Below are 13,958 nucleotides of genomic sequence, written 5' to 3'. Positions count from 1 at the left end.
TTTAAAAGCTTTTTACTATTGCTTTTTTTGTGATGTTGAGCTTCAACCCTCCTCATCCTTACTTTATTTTTTTATTGTAACTGGTGAATAGAAGTTCTGGTAATGTGCAGGTAAAACTAAAATTTTTGTAGCAAATCATATAATGTGGTAATTTACAAGATTAAGGAATGACTATAATAAATCAACTCATTCCACTTTTAGTTTTAAATTGCCTTCATAGTGGCAGAGTCATTGCTATTTCTAATTGATCATTTTGTGAATTGGTGTCTTTGATGTTTAATTCTGCTAAGTGGACCTTTATAAGTGTTAAGGGTGCTCATGGCTATTGGGATGTCAGTGCTCCCAGGCATTCTCAGTGGATACAGTCTACGTGCGCACGTCTGTGCACGCATACACACACACTCACACACACACACACACACACACTTATAGCTGTATTTTTTTTTTTTGTCCATTATAGATATTGAAAACCATAAGTTTACACTGATATTTCTCAGTCTAACTTTGTAGGGTTTATTTTAGTTTTATTTCTGTCTACATTTGTGGCTTTTTTCTCCAGTTGTGGGACATGAGGCTTCTATGACCTCTGTCTCTACCTTTGCCGCCCTGTCCTATTGCAGGCCAGACTTCCCCACTGCCTGGATGTGCTGATCACCCGGCTTGGGCCTTAGTACCCATGGCAGCCATGGTCCTTCCACTGGAAAGCTCTGCTTACCCTGTATGTGGCTTGCCTCTTGACCTCTTTAATAGCATGGATGAATAGAAATTTGTAACTTTTATGTAGTACAATTTAATCAAACTTTTATGATTAATGCCTTTTGGTACATTTAAGAATTTTCTTACTTCCCTGAGCATATTCTACTTTAAACTTGCAGATAATGTTATCTTTTTTACTTTGTATTTTTTGCCTATGATGAAACCAGAATTGATTTTTAAAAATAGGGTTTTACTTAAGGATTATGGTTTATTTGTTTCCATATGGATATCTAGTTGTTCCAACATCATATATTGAAAAAATGTCTATCTCCCCTATGGTCTGTCTTGCTCCTGTTTTTGTGATATAATTGTCCATGTATGCATGGGTCAGTTTTGGGCTTTTCTATTCCATTTAGTTGTTTTATTGTCTGTTGTTGCCACTAAGTACCAGTGTTTTAATTCGTTCTGTTTAACTTGCTTCATATTGATTATGCTTCTTAGATCTATAGGTTTATAGATTTCAACAAATTTGAAAAAATTTTGGCCATTATTTCTTCAAGTATTTTTTTCTGCCTTAGTTCCTATCCCATAATTCTCAGCTTCTTTCTCAGACCTTAGTTACGCCTATATAATCTGCTTGATGTCTTGTGGGTAACTGATAGTCTGTTCTCTTTTAAAAATTTTTCCTAGTCTTTTTGTTGTAGTTCTGAAGTGCCTTATTTTGTATAGTTTTTGTGCTATGTCTTTTCTTTTCTTCTCCAGTGTCCAGTTCAGGGGTCCCCAAACTTTTTACACAGGGGGCCAGTTCACTGTCCCTCAGACCGTTGGAGGGCCAGACTATAAAAAAACTATGAACAAATCCCTATGCAAACTGCACATATCTTATTTGTAAAAAAACAAAACGGGAACAAATACAATATTTAAAATAAAGAACAAGTAAATTTAAATCAACAAACTGACCAGTATTTCAATGGGAACTATGCTCCTCTCACTGACCACCAATGAAAGAGGTGCCTCTTCTGGAAGTGCAGTGGGGGCCGGATAAATGGCCTCAGGGGGCCGCAGTTTGGGGACCCCTGGTCCAGTCAAACTTGAATCCCATCTCATCTGGCTTCTTTCATTCAGTAAAATTGTTTTGAGATTTATCTATGATGTGATATCTCAATAGCTCATTCCTTTTTAATACTGAGTAGTATTCTATTACATGACTGTATGACAGTGTGTTTATCTGTCCATCTGTTCATGGGCCTTTGTTTTCCCATTTTTTTGTCTCTTGTGAATAAATTCATTATTAAGTTATTTGCAGATTGGTTTGTATAATTCAGTGATTGTCAAGAAATTTATAGTTGTGCACCCATCACTACTAAAGTCTGATTTTTAGAACATGTTACCATCCCCAAATGATAACTTGTACCCATGATAGTCATTTTCCTTTTTCCTCCCCACCCCAGGCAACCACTAATATGCCTACTGTCTCTATAGATGAGCCTTTTCTGGACATTCCAGGTAAATGGAACCAGACAGTAGTTGTCTTTTAGATATGGTCTCTTTCCCTGAGTATGCTGTTTTGAAGTTTATACATATTGTAGCATGCATCATACTTCATTTCTTCTTTTTTTTTTTTTTTGTATTTTTCTGAAGCTGGAAACGGGGAGAGACAGTCAGACAGACTCCTGCATGTACCCAACTGGGATCCACCTGGCACGCCCACCAGGGGCGAAGCTCTGCCCACAAGGGGGCAATGCTCTGCCCCTCCGGGGCATCGCTCTGCCGCGACCAGAGCCACTCTAGCGCCTGGGGCAGAGGCCAAGGAGCCATCCCCAGCGCCCGGGCCATCTTTGCTCCAATGGAGCCTTGGCTGCAGGAGGGGAACAGAGAGACAGAGAGGAAGGAGGGGGAGGGGGTGGAGAAGCAAATGGGTGCTTCTCCTATGTGCCCTGGCCGGGAATCGAACCCGGGTCCCCCGCACGCTAGGCTGACGCTCTACCGCTGAGCCAACCGGCCAGGGCCCATACTTCATTTCTTTTTAGTGCTGAATAATATTCCATTATATGGTGTGGTATAATAAAGAATATATTCTCTTTGTCCCCAGTTTCTAGCACAGAACTTTTAAAAGTGCTTGGCTTTCCAGAATGGTAGGAGTGTCATTGTTATGCTAATGATGCAACTCCTGGTGGCCTTGTGATAGCTTTGAGATGGGGTTGATCACCAGAAAGAGCAAGCAGCCTGAACTCCAGGGAGAAGAGAGTTGAGGATTGAGTTTAATCACATGGCCCATGATTTATTTAATGATGCTTGCCTGTGTAATGAGACTAATGATAATTCTGGACATTGACACTCAGTGGCGCTGTCTGAAGGGTTAACACATGACGCACTGTGTAGTGCACTGTGATTCCACGGGGCACAGTAGCTCTGTGCTCCCTCCCAGACCTCACCCTGTGCGTATCCTGTTTCATAATAAAATTGTGATCATAAGTATAGTATTTTGCTGAGTTCTAGGAGTCATTCTGGTGAGTTATCAAACCTCAGGGTGTCATGAAACTCCTGAATTTGTGGTCAGTCAGAACTACAGGTATACTGGGCACTCTGATGTCCAGAGTGAGGGCAGTCTGGCGGAGGCCTGAGCTCTTCCCTTGTAGGATCTGACTCTGACTCTAGGTGTTTAGCATCAGAAGTGTATTACAGTGTACTGGGTGGGGGGAGACACAGTTTATGTGTAATACTCTGTTTGTCCATCTACTGGTTGATGGACATTTGAACTGTTTCTACTTTGGGGCTGTTATAAAAAGTGAACATTTGCGCCTAACCAGACAGTGGCGCAGTGGATAGAGCGTCGGACTGGGATGAGGAAGAACTCAGGTTCGAGACCCTGAGGTCGCCAGCTCGAGTGCGGGCTCATCTGGTTTGAGCAAAAGCTCACCAGCTTGGACCCAAGGTCGCTGGCTCGAGCAAGGGGTTACTCAGTCTGCTGAAGGCCCACTGTCAAGGCACATGTGAGAAAGCAATCAATGAACTAAGGTGTTGCAGTGAAAAACTGATGATTGATGCTTCTCATCTCTCTCCATTCCTGTCTGTCTGTCCCTATCTATCCCTCTCTCCGATTCTCTCTGTCTCTGTAAAAACAAAACAAAACAAAAAAAACAAAAAAACCCCCACAAAGATAATGTCAATTACCCATGGGTCAACACCAAGCAGATTATGTACATATAAATCCAGTCTGAGAAAGGGATTGGAGGTTTGTGGGACAGAAAAAAATACTTGAAATAATGACCAAAATTTTCCCTAGTTTGAAGAAATCGGTAAACCATAGATCTAAGAAGGTCAATCAATATTAAGCAAGTTAAACAGAACTAATTAAAATATGGTGGTACTTGCTGGCAAGAATAGACAAATAAAACAACCAAATGGAATAGAAAACCCATACACACCCATGCATATTGGACAATTGTGTTGTTTCTTGAATTGCTCTGTATGTCTTTCTCAAATGTTGATTTCTTGGTTTTCTCTTTTGCTCTTAGTTTGTGGAAACCTTTTCTGCTTGCTTGCTTCTGGGCGGGGTGGGGCATGTTTGAGGGTGGAATGCAGATAGCTTTCCTTCAGAATTTGTGATTTCTCTGTCTGTCCTGGGGGTCGGTAGCAACCTAGCTTGGTGTCTTATTTCTCTGGTCTCATTTCCACTATTTTAATGTGTATGCACTTATCACTGCCACTGGCTGCTACAGTGAGCAGGGGGGTGGAAGGGAGAGATGAGGACCTGTCCCAGCGTGGCTGCCCTGCTCATTTCCGGTGGGCTGCGGCTCACCCTCTTCCTGTAGCCGCTGTGTCTGGTGTCCTCCAGGTTTTCCAGGCTGCTCCTACCTCCTCAGTTTTCTTTTTTGTGCATTATGTGCAGTAATTTATTTTTTGGTTAGGAATTTTTCTGTCATTCTTTCACTTTTATGTCCCTCATTCTTATTTTCTCTCTTTTAAAATATTTCTATCTAAATTCCTGTATTCTCCATGAGGGAAAATTATTTACTTATATATATTTCGTTAGTAAATATGAAGGAGATACCCATATTAAAGTTTCCTCTGATAACTGGTTTTCCTTTAAATATGTCCAAATCTAAAATCAAAGATTTCATAAAGTTTAACTTGATTTTGGATATAAAATAATTCATTTTTTTCAACAATAATAGTAGATTTTGGTTTTAGTTCTGTTTACGGTTTTGGTTTTCTTTCTTAAAAATTTTTTTCCCTTTTTCCCCCCTAGCTTTTTTGTGCCTTTCAAGATGATAAGTATCTGTACATGGTAATGGAGTACATGCCTGGTGGAGACCTAGTAAACCTTATGAGTAACTATGACGTGCCTGAGAAATGGGCCAAATTTTATACAGCTGAGGTTGTCCTGGCTCTGGATGCCATACACTCAATGGGGCTGATTCACAGAGACGTAAAGCCCGACAACATGCTTTTGGATAAACATGGACATCTAAAATTAGCAGACTTTGGCACGTGTATGAAGATGGATGAAGTAAGTAAGAAGCAAGTCAAAAAATACTGGGGGTTTTTTTTTTTTGAGAAACAAAAATAAAAGAAACACTTCAAATCTAGACTTTACAGTTTTAAACAAAGATAGATTTAGTTTTGCTAACTGTGTACAACTCAAACAATGCAATAAAATATCCAAATTTTTATGTATTTCATAATGCATTTTTCCTTTCTCCTCCCAAAACCATGTCAGCAGTGACGTTCTGTTGGTAGCAGTTTCTATCACTTACATGTAGCAATACATGAAGTGGTTGCATTTATGTGTGTGTGTTTTTAGACACATCTCTTTTTCTTTATCTCTGCTCTCTACCCAGACAGGCATGGTACATTGTGATACAGCAGTTGGAACACCTGATTATATATCACCTGAGGTTCTGAAATCACAAGGGGGTGATGGTTACTACGGGCGAGAATGTGATTGGTGGTCTGTGGGTGTTTTCCTTTTTGAGATGCTGGTGGGTAAGTAAATATTTAACATTCTCTTTTCAAAACTCATCTCATGGCACTTTAGGTCTAGTTTAAGAATTTAGTAATACAAGGAAATTAATTGCATGTGTCCTTGGGAAGAAGTAGAATTTCAGAAGACTTTGAATTAGTGTATTTGATATGACAGATGAATTGGAAAATTGAAACCAAATCTCATACTGGCAAATTGAGTAGAACATGAAAGGAATTAAAAGTGGGCTGCTAGGAAAATTCTTCCAGTGGACCTTTTTGTACTAAGAAGAGACTACAACAAGCAGCCAGTGGACCTTTTTGTACTAAGAAGATAGTAAACAAGCAGCCAGTGGACACCTACAGGGGCCTCTGTGCTAAGATGTTTTTGATTAGCTTGTGTATATAATTGTTAGTGACTTTTGTTAACTATATTTATTATATTTATTACTTGTTTACATATCTGGTTTGAAATTCCAGTAAAATAAATCGTAAAAATACTTATTGACCATTTGACTATCAAGATAAATATATATATATTTTATAGTATTTCAGTCTCAGAAAACTCAAAGTCAAATTTTTAGTAATTTCTCTTACTTTGATCAGATCAAAATTTGAAAGGCTCAAATGTTTTAACACTTTTTTTTACATCATAGATTTCATTCTTAAGATTTCCCATTCTTAAGTTCCAGGGACACACGATTATTTCTGGCTGCAGAAGCCAGTGACTGAAATCATCTGGCTTGGGGAAGAGGGGAGATGTAGCCAAATCCACTTTCTGGGCAAATGTGATAAGGCCAATAATATTACATGAAATGACTTTAGAGTTGAGAATATATTCTTAGAAAATGGGGAAATTTATTTTTATTATTATTATTTTTTAACTTTCTGAAGTTAGAAGTGGGGAGGCAGTCAGACTCCTGCAAATACCCGACCAGGATCCACTTGGCATGCCCACCAGGGGGCGATGCTCTGCCCCTCCGGGGCGTTGCTCTTTTGCAACCAGAGCCATTCTAGCACCTGAAGCAGAGGCCATGGAGCCATCCCCAGCACTTGGGCCAACTTTGCTCCAATGGAGCCTTGGTTGCGGGAGGGGAAGAGAGAGATAGAGAGAAAGAAGAGAAGGGAGGGTGGAGAAGCAGATGGGCGCTTCTTCTGTGTGCCCTGGCCGGGAATCGAACCCAGGACTTCCACACGCCGGGCCGACACTCTGCCGCTGAGCCAATCAACCAGGGCCAGAAAATGGGGAATTTATTTTGTAGAGAATGATCCTAAAATGGTAGTAGAAGATCTATAAAATCTGTACAATAATTGAGTATAGTTACTCCTTTAAAAAGAAATCAGAACGTTCGAGTAAATCCCAATTTAAGTAATAATTAGGCAGGGACTTTTTTTGTGACAGAAATTGCCTTCTCCTGATGACCATGCTTTGTATGTAGCATTGATCTTGCTATGCTTAGTATCTTGTCATAGTATGACCTACTTTATTTTAGACCTTTGTCTTTGTAGTGGGTTACTTTGTATTCACCATATGTTTCTAGGTAGCTGTCCATTCTCCCCACCAGTGGCTCAGTCTGTTGATGCATTAGGTGTATCTTGTAATCTTTTGAAAGTATAATGTAGTTTATTACTGTATTTGCCTAGACTCTCCCATAGATTTAGAAAATAATATACTTCGTAGGAAGTCACATGCCTCATTTGAAGAGATCATTTAAATTTGTGCTGTCGTTTTCAACTCTGAGAGCTGAATTTAATGAGTTTGAATGACACTGATTTGCAGTATTCTAAGCTTATCTGGTGCTTGCTCAAGTTGGCTGGCACTGGAGTTCATGTAAAGGATTCAGTTGCAATTGAAAATGGCACTAGAAGAATCTTGAATTAAAAGCTTCCCCCTGACCCTGGCCGGTTGGCTCAGTGGTAGAGCATCGGCCTGGCATGCAGGAGTCCCGGGTTTGATTCCGGGCCAGGGCACACAGGAGAAGCACCCATCTGCTTCTCCACCCCTCCCCCTCTCCTTCCTCTCTGTCTCTCTTCCCCTCCCGCAGCCAAGGCTCCATTGGAACAGAGTTTGCCGGGGTGCTGAGGATGGCTCTGTGGCCTCTGCCTCAGGCACTAGAATGGCCCTGATTGCGGCAGAGCAATGCCCCAAGATGGGTGGAGCATCGCCCCCTGGTGGGCATGCCGGGTGGATCCCGGTCAGGCGCGTGCGGGAGTCTGTCTGACTGCCTCCCCATTTCCAACTTAGGAAAAATAAAAAATTTTAAAAAATCTAAAAAAAAAAAAGCTTCCCCCTGACCCCCTCAACCCACTTTGAAAAGAAGTAAAAACTGCCTACCCGAATACCCCTTTGAAGTTTTGGATTGGCTGATTGGGAAAGTCTGTTTTGTACTAAGGTGGTTTGTAGGTAAGCATATCAGCAGGGCCCTTAGCCCTTGTGGTTTTAGATTATTTCTGACCAAAAGGATGCCTTCAGCTTTTTCTGTCTCTGCCCTTTTTCTGTGCCTTCTTACCAGTCACTAGTTAGTAGGAAATGGCACTGGGAGACCGTTCCTGCCATTTCTAACTCTAGATATGTGTCATCTTAGGCGAATCACATGTCATCTCTCTGGGCCCAGCTTCCTTGTGTATAAAATAATAGGGCTTGTCTGACTCGTAGAGCTGCATGGTGAAAATGGTTGATGTCTGTGCATCCGCTATGGTAGGCACTGGCCGCATCAAGCGCTAGGAAGGTGCTGGTGGACTAAGGAACTGAATTTTTCTTTTTGTTTAATTGTCTTTAAATTGCCACACGTGACTAGTGGCTATTGTATAACAAAGCTCTAGAGAGTAATTTCAAAAGGCTGAGCCATGATCCAATGAAAGCACTCGAGGACTCTGACTGATCAGACCTCACTTAAAAGCTTTTTCTTTAATTATTCAGTAAACTGTTTATTTTCCCATGAAAACCCCCCCCACAAAATTCTAGAATGAGCATTGATTTTATTTCGCTCATCAGTGTTGATGGTTCATTGGTATGGTTAAAGTTTATATATATTCTTGGTGTGTGCCTGTTTGTTTAGATCTGAGACTTCTGGCCCATAACCATTCGTTCTTTCATGCATGTGACAAATTAAAAGTTAACATACTTAAATATTAGATAAAAAGTATTTAATTTGCATTCTCTGTTATACTCAATGTCTTCTTTCTTGGAATTTTAGGGGATACTCCATTTTATGCAGATTCACTTGTAGGAACATACAGCAAAATTATGGATCATAAGAATTCACTGTGTTTCCCTGATGACGCAGAAATTTCTAAACATGCGAAGAATCTCATCTGTGCCTTCCTAACAGATAGGTAATATGCACTGAATGTCTTTGTAGAGATGATACCTTTAACTTTCAAACTTGTAGAAAAGAAAGCATACCTGACTTATTTACATATGAAATCAGTCTCTCTCCTTATCTAAATTGCATTTAATTCTGGTTTAGCCTTTTTTCACTGCTAAGCCTGGTGTTAGGTTACCCTTGTCATTTAGTGTGTGCAGCCCAATTGTAATTTAACTCTAACCTCAACCCTCCTGTCTAAAAAAAATAAATAAATAGAACTTTGTAAAATAATGCATTTGTGAGAAATAAAACTTTTGTAGTTTTCACATTTTCTCCTCTTAAGGTGACTTAAGCCAAGTTCCCCTTGTTTGTACGGCTTTTGAGAGAAGAGCATTTTGTGCAGCTAAATACTCAGGTTATAATCTTACAAACTATGTTTGACTTGGGAGCACCTCCTTTCCAACCTGTTTTTATTTGCATTTGAATATGAGCAAGTCTGTCCTGGAAATTCTGTATTTCTTTAAAACAAAATGGATGAACAATGCTGTGAAAACCTGCCTTAAAAAGAGAAGCGAGAAAGCTATTCAGTTTCTTCCTCGGGCTCTCTATTCTGTTCCTTTCTGGTTTCCCATTTATACTCTTGACAGGAACCAGCCTATCAATGGACCAGCACCTACAGAGGACGCCTGCTTCCTCATCCGAACTTGACCTACTAGCTTTGTGATCACAGGGAAATTATTTTACTTTTCTTAGAAATAATTTTATCCGTTCATAAGATGATGGGATCAGAATAGATTAATCTAAGTAAGGGCATTGGTGGCTCTGCAGTGCTCTGATGCTTTAGCACATCTTATGTTTGTCAGCAGAGCTGTTGTTACAAGGTAGTACAGTGGTGACTGTCCTTACGCAATCATCTTTGCATCCTTTTTTGTAGGATAAAATCTTAAAGATGGAATTCTGTGATATTGCAAAACTGACCTAGAGAAGTCACAGCAGGGAATATTTTTATTAATAGTTGTTTTCCGCATTCTCATCAAACTGAATATGATGAATTTTTTTCCATCTAAAGCAAGAAAAGTCATTTTCATTGTTCCTCATTAAAGAGGTTAATCATTTTCATATGTTTATCAATCATTTGTAGAGTAAAACTTTAAGATTTGTTAATTATATGATTGACATACAGTCCGTGCTGATAAACTCAAAACAAATCCTGTATGTTTTGATTTGATGAATTGATCATAATTTGTACTGAATGATAAAATATAAAATAGAATATAGCATATGTTATTGAGAGGAGTACCACACATGAAAGATTGCCTTAGCAGTTTTTCGGGAGGGAGGCTGCAGTAAAGAATGATTGCAGGTGGAGAAAAGATATTTTGAAAGGAATTTAATGCCATCAGTTTGGCTAGGAGCACTTCCCTCTAAAGCAGGGGTAGTCAACCTTTTTATACCTACTGCCCACTTTTGTATCTCTGTTAGTAGTAAAATTTTCTAACCACCCACTGGTTCCACAGTCATGGTGATTTATAAAGTAGGGAAATTACTTTATAAAATTTATAAAGCAGAGTTACAGCAAGTTAAAGCATATAATATAATTACTTACCAAGTACTTCATGTCAGATTTTCGCTAAGTTTGGCACAATAAATCTTTATAAAACAACTTACTATAGTTAAATCTGTCTTTTTATTTATACTTTGGTTGCTCTGCTACTGCCCACCATGAAAGCTGGAACGCCCACTAGTGGGTTACGGTAGGAACCAGGTTGACTACCACTGCTTTAAAGTATATAGGATTTCCTCTTTATATTAAACATAGCTCCAGGGTATATAAAAAATGCTTTTCATTTCTACAGTCTTTCCTCCCCCCCATTTTTCATAGTCTTAGTTAAGGACTCAAAGGATAAAGAATGAAATAATTAATACTTTTTTTTGTGTTCAGATGATTTTAATGTAAATATAGAGATATTTTATCAGAGTAAATATGGTTACCTTCAAATACAATATGCGATTTCTTTTTAAGGGGAGAGATTTTTATTAGAGGTGCTTTGATAACTTTTCTGGGTCGGAAGTTAGAGCTTCATCTATTTTACATCCTTAAGTTAGTCATGAAGTTTGGGCACGTGCGGGTGAATATTTTTTATTTGAAAATTTCATGTGTACTTTTGTTTGACATAAACTACAAATTGAAATGTATTTCATTTTCTACAGTGTTTACTGTACATTGCAGCTTTTTTCATCTATCTGTAGAGATTATAGTCTATAAGATTGAGATTGCTTTTTTTTCTTTTTGAGAAACATGCTGAAGCTTTAAAAAAAGGTTTTGCAAACTCATTTGTGATCCTTGTGTTGATCCTTGTCAAGATTAGAGTTAATATTTTTTTCTTTTCATAGCCTTTTTATAAATAATCTTTAACTGCATTGCTTAGGGAGGTACGCCTTGGGAGAAATGGGGTAGAAGAAATCAAACAACATCCTTTCTTTAAGAATGATCAATGGAATTGGGATAACATAAGAGAGAGTAAGTCAATAAATTTAAATATTTCCATTCCATCACATTTTAAAGTGGTCCTTTGAATTAACAAACATGTTTTATACACTTAATGCTAACTGATTTTTAAATTGAGAGGTTTCAGTTCAAATTTGTTCAATGGCAATATTTATAACTAAATAAATATTACTTCAATATTGAGCAAACTAAGCATATAATAAATATGTATTTATTAGCAATATTTCCCAATACTTTTATAGTAAACATTGGTTTCTTAATTTGTCAAGTTAAATTTTGTAGATCTCAATAATTTGTGAATAGGAAAATATAAACTTTTAATATGAATGTGTTTGAATTAATAAATTAGTTACTTATGGTGACCATACTCTGATAAATACTAGGGTAAGCATAATAATTCATTGTAACTTTACATACATTTGACAATAATTTATTTTAAGAGTAAGAAATATTTCAATTAAAGAATGTGTGTGCAAGTTAGTGCTGCTAGTAATTTTAATACCTAGAGTAATATACTGCTTTTCTTGTTTGAGATCTCTGTATTTAAAACTGACCTAATATAATAAAATATTTATAAAATTTTAATGTTTTGAAATGATAAAATGGAAAATGTGTTACTAAAATTTTCTATGTAGATCATAAAAGATTATTAATTATATGTTAATATATAGTGCATTAATATTAATATAAAACAAAATAGGGTTGGTTTATTTATTAATTTTGTTGTTATAAATGAGATAATTTATTTCTTTTAATAGCGGCAGCTCCAGTGGTACCTGAACTCAGCAGTGACATAGACAGTAGCAATTTTGATGACATTGAAGACGATAAAGGAGATGTAGAAACGTTCCCAATTCCTAAAGCTTTTGTGGGAAATCAGCTGCCCTTTATAGGATTTACCTACTACAGAGAAAATGTGTATGTGACTTGTTTGTTATACTGTTACTGTTTTAGAGTCTTGCTTTAGAGAATTGTCTTACTTCGAGACTGAATTATGTGAGAAAAAGTATTAATTTGCTTTAAACTTTTGAGTTTTTTTCAAAAGGACTATCAAAAGAGTTCTTTTTCATTTAATTTCATTATTTTATTTCTGAATGCTGTATGATATTCATTTACAAATGAGTGCAAGGCAGTGCTCTATATTCATTGGACTGTATGTAGATAATACCAAGTACCTGCTTTCGAAGGAATTTGGCAAATAGTGAAGAATATGAGAAGATTATATACTTGTGGTGAATGGTAGAATATGGTCTTTGCTTTAAGAAACATACCCCAAAATCTGAGTTGTTTGAAAGAAAAATAAAAGTCCTGTCTCTTTGGGTTGAGGGTAGGGAGAAGTTAGGCAAGCCCTCAGGGAAGAGGTGGCCAAATTTAAAGATAAGAACCGGTTTCCTGGGTGGCCAAGATGCGGGGAGATGAGCAGTGGAAGGAAAGTTGGGAATGCACGCGCACACTGGGAGCAGAGTAGTGTGATCCGGTGGGGCTCAAGCATAGGATGTACTACTGCATTATGGCCATTCGGGGGGCTTGATTAGACTGGTTTTCTTGCCTGAATCCTTCCAGCTAGCACAGAGCCTGGCTCAGGTCAGTCAAGAAATACTGGTCTACTGAAGTGAGGTTTGGGGGGTAAGATTAGAAACTTGAAAGAGGAGTTCAGGGGAAGACTACTGCAACAGATGATTGCTAGGTGCTGTGCTAAGGGTCTTTTGACTTGACAGGCTGTGAGGAGCCCCTAAAAACTGTTCAGTAGTTCAGTGAAGCATTAAAGACATAGGAAAAACTTTCTGGTGCTTCCATGTGTAATGATGGGGGTGACCAACCATTACGACTTGCCCAGGACTGAGGGGTTTCCTAGGATGTGGCTTGGACTTTCATACTAAAACTGGGAAAAATCTAGGTAAACCAGGAAGAATTGGTTACCCTGCTACCAACAGTGTTCTAAAAACTACCTTAATACTGACGCAAATTAGAATGTTAATGCCAGAAGAAACCCAGGAGTGTTTATAGGCAGTGAGGAAGGACCCCGTTGAGAGAGAAAGTGACAGTTAAATAGCGTGATCATTTATGCAGTAAAACCTGGAGATCAGGAGATGTTGTCTTTGAAAAAGGAGGAGAGATGTCTCTTTCTAGAAAATGTCTAGTAAAGAACAAAATAGTTATAGGAACTCGAGATGAAGAGGGAGAAAGTATAGTTTCATTTAGTGACTCCAATCTCAGCAATGTTAAATAATAAAACATCCGATAGCATGAGAAGCAAGAACAGTTTAGCAGTTTAAATTATTGAAAATGGTATAAAAGTCTAGAGCAGCGGTTCTCAACCTGTGGGTCGCGACCCTGGCGGGGGTCGAACGACCAAAACACAGGGGTCTAGAGGGGAAAGTGTTGCTTCATTTAAAATAAGTTGAAATGGAAAAATAGATATGTTTGTGATTGGATTTAATTCTGAGGATAAGTTGCTATTAGAAATGGATTGAAATGAT

The 13,958-nt window shown here is 38.3% G+C and overlaps 1 protein-coding gene across 1 annotated transcript in view; it reads left to right on the top strand.

The window, feature by feature from the left end:
* The window catches only part of ROCK2 (Rho associated coiled-coil containing protein kinase 2), a 100,101-nt gene that overhangs the window by 64,775 nt on the left and 21,368 nt on the right, over nt 1-13,958 (top strand). Inside the window, exons 5-9 of the mRNA XM_066386085.1 lie at nt 4,949-5,209; nt 5,541-5,685; nt 8,859-8,997; nt 11,399-11,490; nt 12,237-12,396. Of these exons, the coding sequence (XP_066242182.1) occupies nt 4,949-5,209; nt 5,541-5,685; nt 8,859-8,997; nt 11,399-11,490; nt 12,237-12,396 (797 nt within the window). The remainder of the gene's footprint in view (nt 1-4,948; nt 5,210-5,540; nt 5,686-8,858; nt 8,998-11,398; nt 11,491-12,236; nt 12,397-13,958) is intronic.

Source organism: Saccopteryx leptura, chromosome 5 (genome assembly GCF_036850995.1).
Source record: "Saccopteryx leptura isolate mSacLep1 chromosome 5, mSacLep1_pri_phased_curated, whole genome shotgun sequence".
Lineage (NCBI taxonomy): Eukaryota > Metazoa > Chordata > Mammalia > Chiroptera > Emballonuridae > Saccopteryx > Saccopteryx leptura.
Note: the sequence above shows the minus strand (reverse complement) of the source record. Positions and strands in the feature narration are given on the sequence as shown.